The sequence below is a fragment of the Strix aluco genome, chromosome 21, assembly GCF_031877795.1.
Source record: "Strix aluco isolate bStrAlu1 chromosome 21, bStrAlu1.hap1, whole genome shotgun sequence".
NCBI classification, from domain to species: domain Eukaryota; kingdom Metazoa; phylum Chordata; class Aves; order Strigiformes; family Strigidae; genus Strix; species Strix aluco.
Window position 1 is genome coordinate 7,792,179 of NC_133951.1, and position 19,202 is coordinate 7,811,380.

A 19,202-nucleotide genomic window follows, 5' to 3' on the forward strand; every position below is an offset into this window, starting at 1 on the left:
GCAGCGATAACATGAAACGAGCACTCTGTGGGAAGTGGCCTGTAAGTCTGACATACTTGCACTGTATAATTGTAGCTGAAAACTTTGTGGAGGTGATATTAAATGGGTATAGACAATTGCTTCTTTCAAATACTTTTAAGAGAACTCTATCTTGTGCATGGTCTGAAGAGAGCTTTTAAGTTATTCAGTACCTGAAATGTAGATCTTGCCAACGAATGGAGAGAATGTGGATATATGCCTCATATCTTGTAAAGTCTTACTAGAGGTTTAAGTGAAGCTGCTTATTTTATAGGCATGCTTAATATTTTCTGTTATATGCCCTTCAGAGCTGTTTGGTGATATTGATTGTTAATGGATATGTGGTTGGACTTGTTCACTGCTATTCTGTGCCATCAGTCACTGACTTGATACTTAAAGTGCATTTGACACTTGTTGATACAGTGCAACCTACTAAAGTTTGGGTGTTTCTGCTCTGATTTTGGTTTTAGATTAAATATAAAATCTGGATTGTGGCTGGTTATTACAGCTGTTCACTTAAGTATCAACCTCTGGCTGTTTTAAGTAATTGAGAATTCTCTCATGGTTAAGTTTTTTTCAAATTTTTTGTTCCATAGATATTGCAACTGAAAGTAATTCAGTAGATGAGAACATTCCAACAGCAGAGGAGGCAACAGAAGCTACAGAAGTCAATGCAGGGACAGGAGAAGACACAGCTGATATTGCACAAACTGGAGTCTACACAGAGCATGTCTTTACAGATCCTCTGGGAGTGCAGAATACAACAGAGGCATCTCCAGTGTACCAGCCTAGGTACAGAGTCTCAATCCTCATACCTCTTAAAATGTATTTTAAAAGGAAATACAATGTGTGGGAACACAACATGGGGACAAAACAACTAATTTTTTCCTGTTAAGTGTGTTGAGGTTTATATAAGTAGTCTTAGTACAACACACTCTGTGTTTTGCTGGCATGAAAGGGTCACCTGTGTACAAAGAGTTTTGTCTGTGCACTGGTACCCCTTGAGTACAGACACCTCCTGAATGGAGTAGTGAGTGTCTATCAGTTTGTCACTAAGTCTTCTCCCAGACTTAATGTGAACGGCGCTGATCTAGAGAGACCTGTTTAAATTCCGTTTTGATGTCAAAATAAGTAAGAATTACACTCCTTTCTTCCAGTCAGCTGGTTGTTCAAATGTATGTTTCTTTTCTCAGAATAGTCAATCTGTGAGTAGTTACAGGAGTGGAGAAGAAGCTTGAAAGTAATCAGTATTTCAAATCTTCAGGAATCTTCATTCTCCACACACAAATGCAAAAGTGTCATACAGGTTTTTTGTAAGTGTTTCTTTTAACACGTGCCCCTAATGTTGTGACTCTCTTCTGCCATTCCCCAGAGATATCAGCAGTACTGCCAGGCTTGAATGGAACCTAAATTTCCTTCTCTAAGTAAATGTCCACTTGCAGAAATTAATTGTTATTGTGGTTTTCATCCGTATCATTGTATTTCATGCACAATTACTGTTTTTTTAATACCTTATGTACTTCAAAAGCCAGTGTAGAAACTAGCAGCAATGGTAAATACCTAGGCTATAATCTGAATAATCTGTGAGCTTTATTCAATGTATTTTAACTGTTTTTTTCTTTAGTACTGAGTCAGAGTTATATAAAGATGTTGCAGTTTTGCCAAATGAGCAAGATCTAGTGAGAGAAGAAGCACAGAAAATGAGTAGCCTTTTACCGACAATGTGGCTTGGAGCACAGAATGGATGGTAAGAAAATGCTGATCTTGTTAAATTTATTTGGAAAAATTATTTTAAATTTGTTTCTTGTGCCTACAGGCCTGGCAACTGTCTCGAGCCAAGATTAAGTGCAAGAAGACCTCAAGAGAGCCTGAACTTTGTATGCTTTCTACATTTAGGTGTTAGAAAACTCAAAGTATTGTAGGTGATTAGCAAGCTGGTTTTGGTGGATAATACTTTTATCTGCAGATTTGGTTGGGGTTTTTGTAGTGAAAGAAATTGTTATGGTCTAATTCCATACCTTTCAATAGTTTATGCTAGAAAAATATATTGCCCTTTCTACTGCAGCTGTATCTGCAAAGGTGTTGGTAGTGTTTTAGGCCTCTGAAAAACCATTCTGCTGCTCATGTAATTCTTACAGTCTATACATAGTTTTCAGTGGAAGATGAAAACTTATTTTCCCTTTGATTGTGGATTTCAGTTATAGGGGTTTTGCTTGTTTCTTTTCCTGCCTGGTAGACCTTTCCCAGTGCTTTTAATCCCTCCTGATTTGTCTTTGCAGCCTGTATGTTCATTCGTCAGTGGCCCAGTGGAGGAAATGTGTTCATGCCATTAAACTTAAAGATTCTATTCTCAGTATTGTGTAAGTCCTGAAAGAATATCATGTAAATCATAATGAACTTTTGTTAAAATACTTGCGAAGTAGTTTTATATTTCCTCCTCAGATATTGGGAATGTCAATTGCCATAAATGCATGCATATGCTTTGAGGGGCAGTGGAAAACATTTGGGGAGTAAGGAAAATAAAAGGACTCTTGTGTCTGTTGGAAATACTGTAGCTCAAATGATGAACTGGAGCTGTGTACTTGGTATTCTTGGGAGCTGTATGCACAAAACAGTTATAGCTTGTTATCCTTGATGTTTTCTTCAGGCATTGTAGCTAGATATATTTTAAGCTTTCTGAACTGGATTTTGATGCCTTGTTACTGTCCCTTCTCTTGAGCTACATTGTAGAAATCAAAACAGTAGGGCTACTGTGAATATAAAAAGTATGCTGAAATATAAAATGTTTATACCTTACTTTAAACTTGCAGTTTGAGAAATACAGTCTAATTATGTGTGTTCTTCTGCCTCCTTTTTTTTTCTTCCCCAGACATGTAAAAGGAATAGTATTAGTTGCACTAGCTGATGGAACACTAGCAATATTCCACCGAGGAGTTGGTAAGCGTTCTATTAGATCTTGAAACCAATGAAGTTGCAACAGTATTTAGGAAAGAAATGTGCCATTATAAGTAGTGTTTTGAAAATGTATTCCCCAGTGGCTTTTTTACAGGTTGTCTTGAGAAATCTTTCTAGGATTTCAGCTGCAGTTTCAAGTACCCTTTTTGCACTGTCATGGTGTGTTACTAAAATTTTTTTCTTACTCTGAGGAGGAGGATGGGATATATCTGAGCTAAATAGCAAAAAGGCAGTTGATAAAGCCTGCTTTGATCATAATCTCTTCTGCTTTTTCAGCATGCTCAATAGCCATGTCATCTTCTGTTTTGTTATTAGTGTTAATAATTGTATGTGACCAAGTCCTTCAGTGAGAATTTTGTAAACGTCCCTTCAGAATTTCTGCCCAAACCACTCCTGGACAAGCTCCATTCTTCAGCCTCCAGAATAAAGAACTGGAGAGGAAGGTCTTACTATGAGTAAATGGAACTTCTCTGTTGGCTTGTTTCCATGGACTCCCTGTTAATTTTTTCTTTTCCTAGTGGAATTTAAATCCCTGTGCTCAGAATTTAGAAGAATTGCACAGCAGTAGTGCAAATATTAGGAAAGATGCATCTGAGATGAAGTTATGTTTTTAGAGTTTTGGAGGGTTTTTCTAAATTCAAACTCCTACTGGCTTACAGTCCTTAAGGATCTCGAGTAAATGTCAGTGATCTGTGGCTTAGCTCAGTCTATAGAAGAATTTTACTTGGTGTTGAGTGACCAAATTTAGTATGCTTTTAGTAGATTTCAGGTGCCTTTCTTAAGATCTTGCAGCATACTTAAAAAAAAAAAAAAATCTTGATGCACTGGCCAACATTTCTGTTCAGTCAAGCAGCAAGTGCCTAGCGCTGTGTGGGTAGTTGCTTGTAATGTGTGCTGATGCCTATCCAAGTAAAGCATTTAGCACTAGGTAACTTGCTGTCTTTAAAAATGCTTTTATGTGTTTTGAACGTGAGTCACTGTACAATCTTATTAAATTATAAACAAAGCTTTTGAGGTATTAGTAGTTTATGTAAGTAGTTGCTGGGGTTTTTTAATGAGGAACCTAGCCATAAGTTTGTATTGACATATCTGGGTTATTACAGTGTTTTTAAAAAATTAGACTCTTAAGATATTTGCCTGTACTTCGAGATTATTTTTAAACTCAAAGGAACTTTTTTCTTTTCCTTCTGTTTTTAAAGATGGTCAATGGGATTTGACAAACTATCACCTCTTAGACCTGGGCCGGCCGCATCATTCGATAAGATGCATGACAGTGGTACATGACAAAGTCTGGTGTGGCTACAGGAACAAAATCTATGTTGTTCAACCAAAGGCCATGAAAATAGAGGCAAGTTAAAATTATTTAAATGTTATATTTTAATGCCATCTCATGCTACAGCTCAAACTCCAAAGTAACTCCAGAGAATGGTTATTTATTCATCAGTACAGAAACAAGCAACCAACCAAACTTGTCTTGGGAAATACTACTACATTTTCTTAAGATGTTTTCATTGTTTTGGAAGATTTTAAGCCATGATGAGACACTTCTCATTTATTGAAACCAATTTTTTGGGGGGTTAGTTTTTCACTTTTAGCTTGTGCAGAGCTTGTAAGGCTAGCTCCCAGCTTTTTCTCTACGTGCATGCCTCAGTATGTTCTCCACCCACCTGTAACCTTCTCTGTAATCTGTCTTTGCATACTTTAGAGGTTTGTAAGTGTTAATCTTGAGTGTACTCTCCCTCCAGTTGTAGAATAGTTTGTTTATATAAGGTGTGTAAGCTGGTGTTTCTGCAGTGTTGTATGTGTACATGGTACACGTACATGCCAAGGGCATATCAAATACAGCAAGTGGCTAAGGTTTCTGAAAGCCATTAGCAGTATTAATGCTTCAGCTTCTGCTAATTGGCCTGAGACATGGGCTGGACCTTTTGAGCGTGACTGCTCAGCTTTTCTGAAACTATCAAGCAATTAATAATAATCTGGTTTTGTGCAGATGACTCTATATATATTCTTCATTTCAGTTTTCTCATATGTATATGAAGGAATATATGAAATGAAGGAATTCACACAACAGTGAGATTAATAGTTTTGCTGGTGGCTAGCATCTATTTTGCACGGGTGGGTTTGTATGCAAGAGCAAGGCTTGACAGAACTAGGAAGAAAAACACTTTGGGGGTATCTATCTTGTGCTGTGGCAGGAGGACCTCATACCAAAAAGGCTCCAGGTTAAATGGAGAGGGAAGCCAGAGTAGGCTGGGATATGGTATGTAAATGAAGACAGGTTAGGAAACTATGGCTCTGAGATCATGCTCCAGAGAAGAGAATCGGCATTTTTACTATTACTTTATCAGCATCATATGGTAATTGTAACTAAGCTAAACGATGTATCTGCAAGTGATCTTGCAAATCGAGGGGTCATAGATAACTTAAGAAAATTGCCAGTATTGACAGTGTAAGAGTGAGAGAAGTCCTTCTTACTCTTTCCTTTGTTTCAACACCTAATTTAAAATCCAATCTTTCACAGAAGTCATTTGATGCACACCCAAGAAGAGAAAGCCAAGTGAGACAGCTGGCCTGGGTGGGTGATGGGGTATGGGTGTCTATTCGTTTGGACTCCACCCTGCGTCTCTATCATGCGCACACGTATCAGCATCTCCAAGATGTGGACATTGAACCTTATGTAAGCAAAATGCTAGGTAAGTTGATAAGAAGAACTTGTGTATTCTTACACCTTTGCTGTCTGGAGCTTTCTTTTCCTCTTATGGATCAGGCAATTCTCATTACAAACTAGGGGGAAAGGTGGGTGGAAGGCTATCAAATCCTGTTTATGAAAACATGAATCTGGAAGTAGTCAGTCTGTAAAGCGTGATGAGGATGATAGGTCTGCTGATACAGTCTGGTCCTACCTGATGTCTAAGGTGTCCCTAAAAACTCAGAACTAATGAGGAATATAGTGCTTGGGTTGGGCAGGCATCAATTAAGACACTGAAATCTTTCTCTTTTTTACTGTACTGATGCTTTTTTTTTTAAATCTAAGAGTGGGAAGAATCCATTACTTGCCTGGAAAAAAATTGCATCTTTTTCAAAAAAACACAAATGCAAAATAGCAGGTTTTTATTGCTGTTGAAGCTAATAAGCTTTCTGATATTTTCATTAATGTTTATATAAGAGCAGTTTGACCACCTACATAACACAACAAATACCAGTAATCAGGCCATGGAAAATCCTTCACAAGTAACTACTGTGCCAATCGTGCTTAGCTGGTCAGCCTTCTTCCACTTCCCCATTGTGCAAATGGATGAGAAATTAATTTTAATAGATGAGAAACCATTCTCCTACATCTGTAAACTCACTTTTTTGTTTGAAAAGCTGCTCTGGTGCTGTAAGCCCCAAAGGATTTTATTGTGCAGCATTATATAGCCTTTATACCTTTCATGCTTTCTTACAGTTAATGTTAGTCTCTTTCTGTATAGGTCCACAACTTAATTAACAGTGTTTTAGCCTTTTAGGTTACCTTTACAGCTTAAATGTGCTCCTCTACCTTGTTTCTGTTTGAAGTGGGAGGGAATTACTTGTCTGCGTGGTTTGGGAGTTGAAGTTAAGATTCTCTGTTATGGAACTAAAATTATTCTTGCTCATAATTTTTGATGAAAAGCATCTTTTGTTTTTAGGTACTGGTAAACTGGGATTCTCATTTGTGAGAATCACAGCTCTTATGGTGTCTTGTAATCGTTTATGGGTAGGAACAGGAAATGGTGTCATCATCTCCATTCCATTAACAGAAAGTAAGTAAAATATAAATGAATAGCACTGTGCAATATGCTGTAGACACAAAAAGAGATTATTAAACGCCATTCAGATGCTTGCTAATGGATAGAAAGCTTTGCTGCCAGGTCTGAATCTTTCAGGTTTGTAACAGATTGGGCCTGTGTGATGTTTAGCACCTAATCTGTGTACATGGTTACAATTACTCTGAGCAAAAAAGCCCATCTCCAAAATCTCCTGCACTTCAATTTGAGCAGAGTTGCTGTGGCTTGAATGAAAGAGACACTTTGAAGCCTTAGAGGTGTTATGAGCATTAGCAGCATTTATAGAAGTTTATTGCTTGTAAGAGATGGCTTTAGTTTTCTAATTAATGTTATTTTTGATTGCCATATGATCACCAAAGTAGATTTTTGTTTGATTTGAGCAAGTTGGTATTATTGCTGATACAATTTGATTTGCTTTAGTTCTTGAGAATTCATCACAAAGCTGGTATAAAGGACTGGAACAGCAGTACTTGACTGCTTTAAAGGACATGTTCAACGTTATAGGAGTTGTAAGCATGTTCTACAAATAGGGCACTAACTTCTAGGTAAAATTCCAATAATGTAAGTCCAGGTATCTGCTTAATAACAGAACCCAAAGTCTTGTCATAGGCTGAAACTACTTGAGGGTGGGAGAGGAAGCATTCAGCCGTGGGCAGTTGAATCTCAGGAGAAGGCAACAGTCCAGTTCAAGGGCAAAACAAATCTTAAATAGATAAAGCTTGGGAAGAATCTATGTGTAAATTGTTTGCATTTAAAACTAAAAAACCTCAGTGCCTGAGACTAATGTTAAAACACGTGGACAGAAGTTTCAGAAAATAAAATACAGAACTTTGATAGTCCTAATTATACCATTATTATATAGAAAGTAGTACAGTCTGACAGGTGAAATTTTAGGGTCATTTAATAGTAAAATCTCTTCATGTTGTATCTGCTTTGTTGAACAGCACATACATGCATCGTTTCTCATACTGTTCCATTACATTGTCCATCCATTCAGTAAATGTCTTTTTTTGCATCGCATGAGTGTATTGAGGAAGGACAGACTTCCTATCATGAATTTTGAAATAGTTTAAATCATGCTTACAAAAATTATAGCTCTTAATTTGCATCAAGCTTAATTTAATGTTTCCAGAGGAGTTTGTGTTAAAACAAAAGTGAACGTGAAAAAAACCCTATTAAAGCAGGTCAGTTTAATTTCAGTTTTGTTAGTTGTTCATGAATCAGAACAACTGTTTGTGGGTAGCCTAATAATGGGTTTGAGAACCCTTGTTACAAATATTCATGGTTTTCAAAAACAGTTGCATCCTTGCATAAGCAATTGTGTATCTCAGTTCCCAGGGTCTCAGTAACAGGGCATCTTCCAGATCTGCAGATGATATTTTGAAAGGGCACTTGAAAACATGAGTTGTTATATATTATTTTGGTAGCCTCCTGCCAAGGAAAGAGAGAAAGGGGAAACGTCGCTAATCAATAATAAACTTTATAACGATAAAGCACGTGAAAGTGGCAGTGCTTTTGTTGTCCATTTTGTACTGAAACTTTTATAACAAGATGCTGTTCTTTATGACTTTTTATTGAATCTTCTGTAATTAGATAATTACTGGTTTTAGGAGCTAAAATTTTAAGCTCTACCTTATCAAAAACCAAAATATAAGAGTGGTGGGTTCTCATTAATCCTTCTCCTCTACTGTCATACCTATCCATTTCCCCTTTCCTCCTTTCTCACTTTAGCTGTAATCCTCCACCAGGGACGTTTACTGGGGCTGAGGGGTAAGTGCAGATCCTGAACAAAAATCTATTTTCAGGCTTCTAATAGCCACTTTGAGGCTGTTTTCCACTCCTTATAGATTTACCCTTTGTATGTTCCTAAATGTTTTTCCACTTGCAGTTACTGCATTGCAGCAGTTTTATGTTTGCTAAATGGCCACCAATCTGCTCAGCAGTTTAGTATATCATCCTGTGTTGCAGCTGAACTTTCATACAGACTTTGTTTTTCTTCCAGCCAGTGTGATACCATATCTTATAACTTTGTCATTAATCCACATCATTTACTGTCTTGTTACAAATCACTGTTTCTTTCACTACTTTGATAGTCTTTGGAATGGAGATGGCTTGTATGTCTAGCATGAGTACTTCACTGTTTTAATGGATTTTTAAAACTTCTCAGTAAAAACTAGATGTAGAATTATAATAGGGTAGCTCCTTCATGCCCACAGGTGGCTATTTTTAGAGAATTTTTGCTGGCAAGGGGATACCCTATGATTAGTTGGAATGAAACTGTCTTTAATTATATGTTTAAGTACATTGAATTTGCTCATACTGAAACACATTAGAGGTACTTATTTTCTATGAAAGATACAGTCCTTTCACAAATTATTTTTTCCAAAAGTAGGATATTAAAATATGGTGTTTATGCTAGACTAATAAGAATCCTGCTCCATTTTCTGATGTACTTAAAATAACGAAGCATGCAATCTTTTTTCTTTCCAGCTCTGTCTTGAATTGGCATTGCTGCCCTCCTGTTTCATTTTTATCTAAGTTGGCTTTAGCTTTTAGATGGTACCATAAGGTTTCTTAACAAATAACCGTTTCTGTAATTTGTGTTTTCAAGTAGAAAACAATTCTCTTCTTTTACAGCTAATAAAGCAGCAGCAGGCTCCGGAAACCGTCCGGGGAGTGTAATACGTGTATATGGTGATGAAAACAGTGACAAAGTGACTCCAGGAACATTCATACCATATTGTTCAATGGCACACGCACAGCTTTGCTTCCATGGGCACCGTGATGCTGTTAAATTCTTTGTTGCAGTACCTGGTGAGGTTTTATTACCATTCTTCAGATAAAGTTTCTTTTTTGCCCTCATTTGCTTAGTTAAACGTAGTGTTTAGGCAAAGACTGCAAGTGTATGAAATCATACATTCAAAAACAATTTATTATATTTTATTTACAAGACTAGTCTGATTCCTAAGTGCAGTATTGTTCAATGGGAGGAAAAGGGTTTGGTCACAAAGAAAGAAGTGCTTTGCTTCCATGTGGGAGAAGGGTACTGTGGTGAGTGAGTACTTGCCTGTTAACAAGGCAGTCAACTACTAGTTGATGTAAGGTCCAGTTTAAGAGTCTGACATCCTGCAGGAAGGATGAGCTACTAAGGGAGAAGCCCCCAAAGGAAAGAATCTTGAGTTGGAAAAACGAAGTTTCCCAGAAGCTGCAATGCCAGTTGAATACAGTCTCAGTGCTTCCATCCACCTTGTGTGTTGGAAGTAAATGACAGAAGTTTGCTTAATGGGCTGACATGCACTGAATCATTTCAGTTGTGTGTCTGAAAGTCTTCAGGTCTGTTTCAATGTCATTCTCTAGATCTGCATGCCTATGCTGTGAAATCTATCAAGAGGAAATCTCTGATTTCCATTGAACTGACCTGGACAGTTTCTTCGTCTCTTTAGAGAGATGAAATCGGAGCAAAGCTAGCTTTCTGTCCCTTGCTGAAGAGATACTAGAATCCAAAGTTAAGTGTATCATTAGGCATTAAGTATGTTGTCCAATGACCAAATACAGGTGGTATTATTCTGTGAGATGTGGCATAAAAATGTATCTGTTTTTAATCCAGGTCAGGTTGTTTGCCCACAGAGTAGTGGTGGAACAGAGCTAACAGCTGATAAACCAGCCCAAGAGTCCTTCAGCCAGAGTCCCTTAAAATCGATGTTGGTGATAAGTGGTGGAGAAGGATATATTGACTTCAGAATGGGTAAGAAATACTAAGCTTAAAACCAGTTGTAACCTCTTCATACTGAAAGGTCATGAACCATGTAATAACTTCCGTTGTGATTGTAGAGTTCATTTGTGTGCAGTCAGTGAGTAGTCTTCACTGAGCAGGTGCGAGGATAGAAGTATCTCTGTTCTCCCCAACGTACACCTTCAGCTTACTCTTCTTTTCCCAATAAATGGCAACCTCTGAGTTGACTGTGTAAAAAGGTTTATTTGAAATTGTCCTTTGGAGTCATGTACCTCCCTACCATTTATGCTTTCAGTCTTACTTTGACAGGTTAGTCTTCTATCTCAAACTGCTGGAAAATATGTCCTTAGTTACTTAAATATGCAGACTGACTACAGAAAAAGTCATGTATTATGTGAAGAACATTCAAACTAAAATTTACTCATTTTGGAGTGAAAAGGGAAAAAGTAGTTCACTGTTACCTTTGTGTGCCCTTCTTACTTTGATCACTGCTTTTTTTGAATAGTGCTTTTGCATGATCTAGTCCATAAAAGATTTCTTGTGTAAAGATTTTTTTTTTTAATTGAAGTTGTTGGAGAAATACGACAAAGTGAGAGTGGTTGTGGTTCTGTGCTTAAAATCTGCAGCTAGAGACCTTGACAAAAAGTGCCTAAAAAGGAGTCACAACTCCTAGACCTGGTTTTGACCCTTTGCCTAAATCTATCTATAGTGTTTTTCAAAAACAAACAAACAACAAAAAAACCACAAAAACCACTACAAAGAAAACCCCATGAAGGCCAGCCCAAATTCTGTCATCCCACTCGTCAATGAAAAACAAGTTCCTGCTGGTAATGCCGGTGGAGTTACGCGGGAGGCAGGACTTGAGGCAATTCTGTGCCACACTGCAGCGAGTACTAAAAATGCTGCACTTGTTCCAAGCAAGCTGGTATAGCCACATACCGAATGTGCATTTTGCTGTCCTTGTGGCATGTTGCAAAGCCATGAATTTAAGTGTCAGTACTGTGGCTGCATTAGCTCAGCCATGACCACGTTAGTGTGGCAAACTGGCTCAAGAGCAAGTTTAGATTCCTTGGACCTCCAAAGTAGTCTAACCTGAAAACCAGCCAAACTGTGACTTGAAACCTTCCTGAAGCTGTAGGTCGGTTCCCGTTTCCTCTGATTAAACTGACCTTCTTCTGTACCACAAGACTGCCTCTGTATTGATGCTTATTACTGTCTACGTGCAGTTTTGTTAATGGTTAGTCTGTCACCTTTGATCCGAGTCAGCTCATGTCACCAAGAGTTTAGACGCAGTTACAAAACTGCTCTTCTCTTTTGAAGAGCAACAACGGAGAACAGGCTTAAGGTGGTTTTGTGCCAGCATGTGCAAACTGTGACAAGCGAGGACAACTCGAACAAGAGGAAAGGAGGAGGAAGGTTTATCACAGACATGAATGTTGCATTGTTTCACTTGTGCTCAATTACTGCTCTTATTTCCAGAGCACTTTATATGGTTTATGTGTTTATGCTAGCCCACTTTCTTGTAGCATAACCACCTCCACTTCTGCCTGAGAGGTACTGCAAGTTTCCAAATTAGGTGCTTGTTTCTCTGCCTTAAAGATTACAAGTAATGTCTAGAATATGGATACTTATGAAACTGCAGTTAATTTTGGGGGCTGGACCTGAAAAACATGACCATCAGAATACTAGGCTCTGAAATAATTACACAACAGACTATCAGTTTATAATATATATTCACAATCTTGAATATGCTTTTATAAGAGCATATGGCAACTACTGTCTTTTATGGTGTCTTTCTTGTAAACCTAGATGTCACTTGTGTTGATCCTTTTGGTGTTAATGCTGGTTTTTGTCTGCCTGAATCAAAGCTGCTGTTTTTCAGGTGATGAAGGTGGAGAATCTGAACTCCTTGGAGAAGCTCTACAACTTGAACCTTCTGTAGCCAAAGCTGAGAGGAGTCACTTGATAGTGTGGCAAGTAATGTGTGGCAGTGAGTGAGCCTGTAGGATGCAGCTGGAGACCTTAAAAAAGAAAAAGAAAAAAAAAAAGGAAAAAAAAAAAGCTTCTGCATGTTTTTATTTTGTGAAACCTGTTTCACTACATGATGTTGAAGCATTTCTTTGCTGTTTAACTTTATATTGCAAATCTGTCATACCTTTAACTATACAGGAATTAGCTTGTGCTGTTTTACTGCACCCGTGTTACATGGAACAGTATAATGAAATCAGATCTTTCTCAAAATTGGTGTGCACACCATAGTAAGCAACTGAGACATTAGTTTTACTGTACCACAGCAATCTAATGTAGTTCACTTCTTTGGTAGTCTCACTTGAGTTCAGCTTTATTACAACTGAGCTTCATTTCACTGCATAATGCATTGAGTAAAACAGCAAAGTTATTCCCAGAGTATTAAAAAATTGACAAACTATAAGATGGATTATTAAGACTCATCCAAATATTCAGTGAGGGCTAAAGCAAACTGTAAATTCCAGCTTTTATTTTCAAACCTGGAAAATCTTGCTTATGTAGTGTATATGGTTTGTTACATTCATCAGAATTTCTGGGAGGAAGAAGGGATTATATAGGAATTGAGATGACAATATTTAAATAAAATCACATGTTTTCACTATTGAACCTTAAAGTTTGAGAACTGCTGCCCTCAATAATGAGCAATTTTGAGCATAGTGTTTTTCCATTTCCCTGACATGGAACAACTCGGTTTCCAAAGGGTATTCTTAGTATGATTTAAATTTGAAAATAGATGTAAAATTCTTGAACAGGGGATGTGGTTTTTTCTTTTCTTGTCTTAACTCCTTATGTCCTAAGCACTAGAATGATCTTCTCTGCCTAGCTGGTCAAACTCATGAGGCACTACATGTGTGAAGGTTAGAGACCTCGATTAGAGCATGAGAAAAGACTGAGAGTGTACAGGAAAAATGCATTCTGCCCAAGTGAGATTGTAAAGGAACTTTAGTGCCAGATAATTAGGTACAAAATGTATTTTTTTTGTAGTTGCATACCCCAATTTAGTAAAAAAAAAAAAAGTTGAGCAACGATGTTAGCAGGTAACACTAAGATTGAGTAAATTGATGAAAGTCAGGAGACTCTAATATTAGGCTGACATTCTGTCTACTCACCATCTATTTTTTTAACCATAAGTGTGAGTTGAAGACTGTCTTCCTTTTACATTGAATTTCCTACATTAGTATCAGACCTAAGTTAAACACTTCGTGATTTCTGTACTTCAGAATATTTTAAAACCCAGATTTGCTCTTTCATTTTGTCTGGAAAGTAAAAGTTTTGAGGGGTTTTAATAAACATCCAGCATTTGACCCCAAAAGGCTGGGACTGTTCTGTTCAGGTTAGCACAGAAATTTAGTAACTTGATTATGTGAGAGAACTGAACAGTTTCAGAGAAGTAAATATAGAAACACTTTTTTAAAACTGCCTAAACATTTTTATGCAATAGGAGCAGTTCTGGTCTATCAGGCAAACATGTGTTTATATATTTTCTTAATTTTTTAAATGAACACATTTAGCTGAGGTCTATTGTGTAAATATATATTTAGGCAGCTTTTTCAAATGCATATCATAGCTGATAAGCCAGAAAAACTCCATTCAGGTCTATTGGTTAGATTTATATGTATAAATACTTTTTAAGCAACATATTTTGTACACAGCTGTTCCTCTCGTAAATATGTATTTAGGACATGAACTATGTAGTAAAAATCCTTATTAAAGATGTCTAATATCTTGGTAGTATTTTTCTCTTCAGAATGCCAAAAGTGATGAGAGCATGTTGTTCATAATTTGCTTTCCAAATTCATCTTTAACCTCACTCTTAAAGTACTTTGGCTTAAATATAAAGTCTGGGAGCTTTTTAAAAATTATACAAATACAGAAAGTAAACTGAGTAAACACTCTTAGAAAGACCTGTTTAAAACTTACATAGACATGTATGCTGAACCTGAAGCACATCTGAATTATGAAATTGGATGTCTACAAAAAATGCTGTCTAAACTTTTACTGTTGTGCAGAATCTTCGCTGTGAGTGGTGCAGTTTCATTGCTTTTCCTGTCATTTTCTTAATTTTTTTTTTTTTCTCTTTGGAAAACACAGTCTCCAAAGCTTTTACTCACTGGTTGATTGTCACATTCTCATGTTCTCAGGAAAAAAGCGCACAATTCTGTTCCTTGGTTCTTGTATAGCATTTTATTTGTAATTAGTGATGAGCCGTTTTCTCTGAACGGCTTTACTGCTATCAAATAGAGCAGTTCAATCTGGCAAGTGTGTACCTGGTCTTTTGCCAAATGTATCTGGTCCACCGTGCCATTTTAGTCACCTCAGTGGGCCAACTCTTGCAAATTTTTCAGAGAATGATTGTTTCTGTCCAAAAGTGGAAGGGTTTTAAGGAAAACAGTAGGTTAACTATGTACCACTGTGGGTGTAGATAAAAGGCATGTGCACTTCTCTGTATTTCTCATTAAAAAACTTTATCCCCTGTCCTAAGGTACAGTAGATTAAATAGGTCCTTGTTGTCATCACAGCACACTGGGTTTTATAAACTCTACGTAAGGTCGCTTTGAATGGTGAATAAAGCACGTGAAACCCCAGGCATGGAGATGACAATACACTCCTACGAATCCATCTCAAGAATGTGTTCATGCATACACTCATGTGATTAAAGCATCATATAAATAGGAGCTAATCTCTTGATAGCTACAGCTTGTTAATAGTTTGGAAACATTTCGAGCACAAGATATGCAGCACATTACTTGCCTGGGTAAGGGTGTTTGCATGGTAAAGGTGAAATGCGTTGTATAAGCTGCTGCATTGTCCATTTCTTGTAAAGGTCTTCCTGCGTTGGATCAGATGGAGCTGGCAGAGCGTAGACACTTTATCATAGGCTGCCTTAGTAACAAACAAATGTTAAATCTGTTTTATTATACTAACTGTTCTAAAGAACGTGTGTCTTTTAAAATGCTGTGTAACTGAGTATTTATTTCCATGTGAGTATTATAAAAGTTACCAAAGGATTAAACCCGACTTAGCACTCTTGTAAGTGGCCCTGTTGAGACAGGGTCTTGTGAAGGCCCTGCTCTGTAAAACAAGACACGGTAAACTCAAATACGGTTCTTTAGGGAAATTAAATGTTTTTTCTAACAGGGTTATGCCATATTGTAACAACCTATGTTGCACCTCAAAGCATTTTTCTATACACTAAATGTCTCTCCTGCCCTCTAACAAGATTAAGTTTCCTTTATTAATTTTGTTGATGCACATTTCTCAATCTTTTAAGCATATATTTTAAACATTTTATGGTCTGTAATTTTTGAAAGTTTTGTCTGTTGGACACTTTACGCTGAATTTTACTTGCCTCTGTAATCCGAGATGGATCCTACAGCGTTAAACTTGCTGTCTGTTAAAACTTGAGGCTTCTTTTCTGTGAGCAGAAAAGCTCATATAGCAGTGTAGTTATTTCAGTATTTATTTCTATTATTGAATCCATGGGGTTCAGAATGTAACTTTGTACATGAAATATATATAAATATGTATATGAAACATGCATCGGATTGGTGTGTTCTTTGTAGTCTCACGTTAAGCTCGGAGGTTTTTGATGCTACTAGAAGGCATGATAACTGGGTGTTTTACACTAGCAGCCAAATATTGCCATCATAAATACAGCTTGTGTAATCCTTCTATCTCATACTGGGCCTAAGCAAAAATCTCTGAAGGAAAACTTTGTTCCCTGACTGGCTCCCAAATGATGCCACGCTGTCTTTGCCTCTTAGGTGGCTCTCAAACCCGCTGATTCATAGGTTCAGAATCTAGAGGAGACCCGCTTAACTGCAGCTCAGATGAAGTAGGTGCTGGCACTGGAATTTATTTTTCAAGTTTTCTTCACACCTTATCCAAGATTCATCTAAGCTCAACTGCACAATGGTTGCTCACTGCACAGCAGAGGAAATACTGTATTTATAAGGCAGAAGAACAAGGACTCCATAACAAGAGATACATTTCTACTGTAGAGACAGAACACTTGGCTAGAACCAGGTTTTCATTTCTTCCTGGCTCATCTGCCACTTTCTAACCATATTTGTCCCAACAATTTATCTTGATTAGTATGTAAGAAGTAGCCATGCCACTGAAAATATTTGGTTAACCTTTGTTATAATGGATTGAGGTGTCCCCCTCCTCCTGCAATGAAAACACTCGGTCCTGCTGTGCCTGGGGCTCCGTGCGGGCAGTCCCTCGCCTTGTCTGTGTGAGTGTGCAAGCACACGTTACTCTCGCTTTCCTCCGGTTGGGGTGAAGGGCCCACAAAGTTGTTGCTTTGAATACCTCCAGGATGTAAATGCTTCATACTCGCACGTGCAAACACGGGAATCATTCATGGTTCAGAATATGCAAAGTGGACCGTTACCGGTGTTGCATCAACTTTAAATTTTATCATCTTGGTGCTTAAAAAAAATACCTTTTGCTCATTTACTGGAGTTTCATTGCAAGATGTACTGACAAAACTTCCCTCTCCTTCACAGTGTTTATTCTCGGGCCGTGTCCATTCACATGCATGTCCCATCATTGTGCTGTGCTAAGACTGTGTGTGTGTATTAAATAGGAAGAAACATAAATCTTTACTCTGGAAATGTTGAAGCTCTTTTGGCAGCCCCTCAGGTCGGTGGGTAAGTTTTCAGATCCTGTATTGAGAGAGAAGTGCGAAGAGAATTGTGAACTAGGTTAAGGTGTTACAAATGATATTTGGAGACTGAAGTTTTAAGCCATTATAAATAGCCAAGCCCTTCTGCAATGGACATGGTGATAATAGGAGAAGCACTTGCAGTTTCTGTAGATTTTTAAAAAGATATCCCAGTTGTATCAGTCTCCTATAAAAAGAGGTATTCAAATGAAAATACCTAGAATGTTAATAATCATACAGGAAGTGAAAATGTGTCAATGTGAATGTTCTTTATTGGAAAATACCTTTTTGCTGGAAACTAAGCCTAAAACTTAGTGAGATTGAGGTAATTTCCCTTTTTCTACACTGGTATAGCAAACCAAAATGAGGGATGCTTTTTGCTATCACCCCACTTTTTCAGCACCCTGTAATCTATTTGAAAGCTATTTGAGCAATACAGTCTGTTTAACATTATGATGATCTCTGATGCTCAAGTGCCCTTAATTCTACTGTAAAACAAGCTCTGAGGGAGCCTTTTGGCCTTGCACCATACTCGGATTCATGGCCTGGCCCTCAGGACTTGCTGCAATTTTGCATGGTTATAGTTAACTTCTTAAAAAGCTACTTCGAGATGACAAACCCAAGTATGCAAATTGTCTTCCTGCTTTTCAAAACACTCTGTAAAGTGGTGGGAAGGGACCTGATGAGAAGCGATGTGGATTGTTGCTTGCTATTGTCTGCTTGTGAGTGTAAACAGGATGGAAACCCCCAGGCCTGGCGTGGTCTGTTGTGTTTAAACACAAGATGGTGCTCTTACAGTTCAGTGACAACATGGACACCTCGAGGGAGAACTCACGCTGGAGTATTCTCTTCTCCCTGCCTGTCAGCATCCATGTTTCAGGTTTCCTCTAACATCTCTTCAAGGTGAAGATGTGTCAGGGGTTAAAGAAAGGAAAGGAGAATCAGTCCTTGACCATCAGGAGGTTCAGCCGATGCCTCTCCCTCGCCTTCACCTCCGTGGTGGTGAAGTCGTGTTGTGGGGATTTGTTTGCCACAGGTACGGCCCCCGGCCCTGAGGGCCCTGAGGCCAGCTTGGAGGCAGCTGCTCCCAAGCTGGGACCTCTTCAATCCATTGCACCTAACGCTTAGAAAAATGAAAGGAAAAAGGTTTCTTTCTTTAAAAAAGATCATGCTGAGCAGGCCCTGTGGCCTAGCCCATGGGAAGGAGCTGGGCAGGGTGGGTGCTGCCTGCAGTGTGCACCGGGGCCAAGCAGGGGTTTTGCAGCATCCCCCTGCCTGCCCCTTCCTCAGCTTCAGGCAAGTCCTGCTCTGGTTGGCAGGTGGGACATTAAGGACCCCCCCTTAATTCAGACCCTGCCTGTAGAATGGCCGTTTGAAAGCTGCGCACATGTAGCAGCTCTGGCTGCAAAGGTGAGGGGGCTGGTGCTCTTCTCATCTTGCCCACCCTGAGACCAAGGGCTTGGGGACACGCAGGGGGTTTCTGCAGTGACAGGGGGGTTTGCTGCCATCACCTGCTGCTGCTTCCACCACTGCACAAAATGTCACTGTGCCCAGGGGCTCCGGCTTTGTAGGCTCATGTCTGGAGCTTAAATAAGGAAGGAAAAAACCAACCATACTGGAAACCTTCCCAGACTTCACATTTGCTTTTCCCTTCCACCTTTTGGTGTGTAGGGCCGACGTGGGGAGCACTGTGGCCCGGGGGGCCCTGCCCCAGCTCTGCGCTGGCAGGGACGGAGCTGCTGCCAGCTGGGTCCCACGTCTGGACAGCGTGGTGGCAGTGGCAGTGCTTCGTGATGGTGTCATCGTTACACTACCTCATAGCCTGGTTTGCAGATATGGTTCTCGGGGTGTCCCTTTAATATAAAATCAGGCTGATGTTTGCTTTGAGATTAAGTAGGAAAAAAAAAAAAAAGCTGATAGGTGCTGCAGTGGGTCAGACCACATGTCCTGGTGTCCTGTCTGGTGGTGGCTGAAAGCGAATCCCTGGAGG

The 19,202-nt window shown here is 38.7% G+C and overlaps 1 protein-coding gene across 7 annotated transcripts in view; it reads left to right on the forward strand.

Moving 5' to 3' along the window:
• SPAG9 (sperm associated antigen 9) overlaps positions 1-16,081 on the forward strand; it is a 64,779-nt gene extending 48,698 nt beyond the window's left edge. For 5 of the 7 annotated variants that reach the window (XM_074847629.1, XM_074847634.1, XM_074847635.1 and 2 more), the window contains 11 exons: positions 615-810; positions 1,643-1,765; positions 2,298-2,378; positions 2,888-2,955; positions 4,173-4,321; positions 5,498-5,669; positions 6,645-6,758; positions 8,514-8,552; positions 9,420-9,596; positions 10,390-10,527; positions 12,398-16,081. In XM_074847629.1, coding sequence (XP_074703730.1) covers positions 615-810; positions 1,643-1,765; positions 2,298-2,378; positions 2,888-2,955; positions 4,173-4,321; positions 5,498-5,669; positions 6,645-6,758; positions 8,514-8,552; positions 9,420-9,596; positions 10,390-10,527; positions 12,398-12,513 — 1,373 coding nt within the window. In that variant the 3' untranslated portion in view covers positions 12,514-16,081. The remainder of the gene's footprint in view (positions 1-614; positions 811-1,642; positions 1,766-2,297; positions 2,379-2,887; positions 2,956-4,172; positions 4,322-5,497; positions 5,670-6,644; positions 6,759-8,513; positions 8,553-9,419; positions 9,597-10,389; positions 10,528-12,397) is intronic. The other 2 variants (XM_074847630.1, XM_074847632.1) reach the window with 1 other exon arrangement.
• Positions 16,082-19,202: the final 3,121 nt, after the last annotated feature.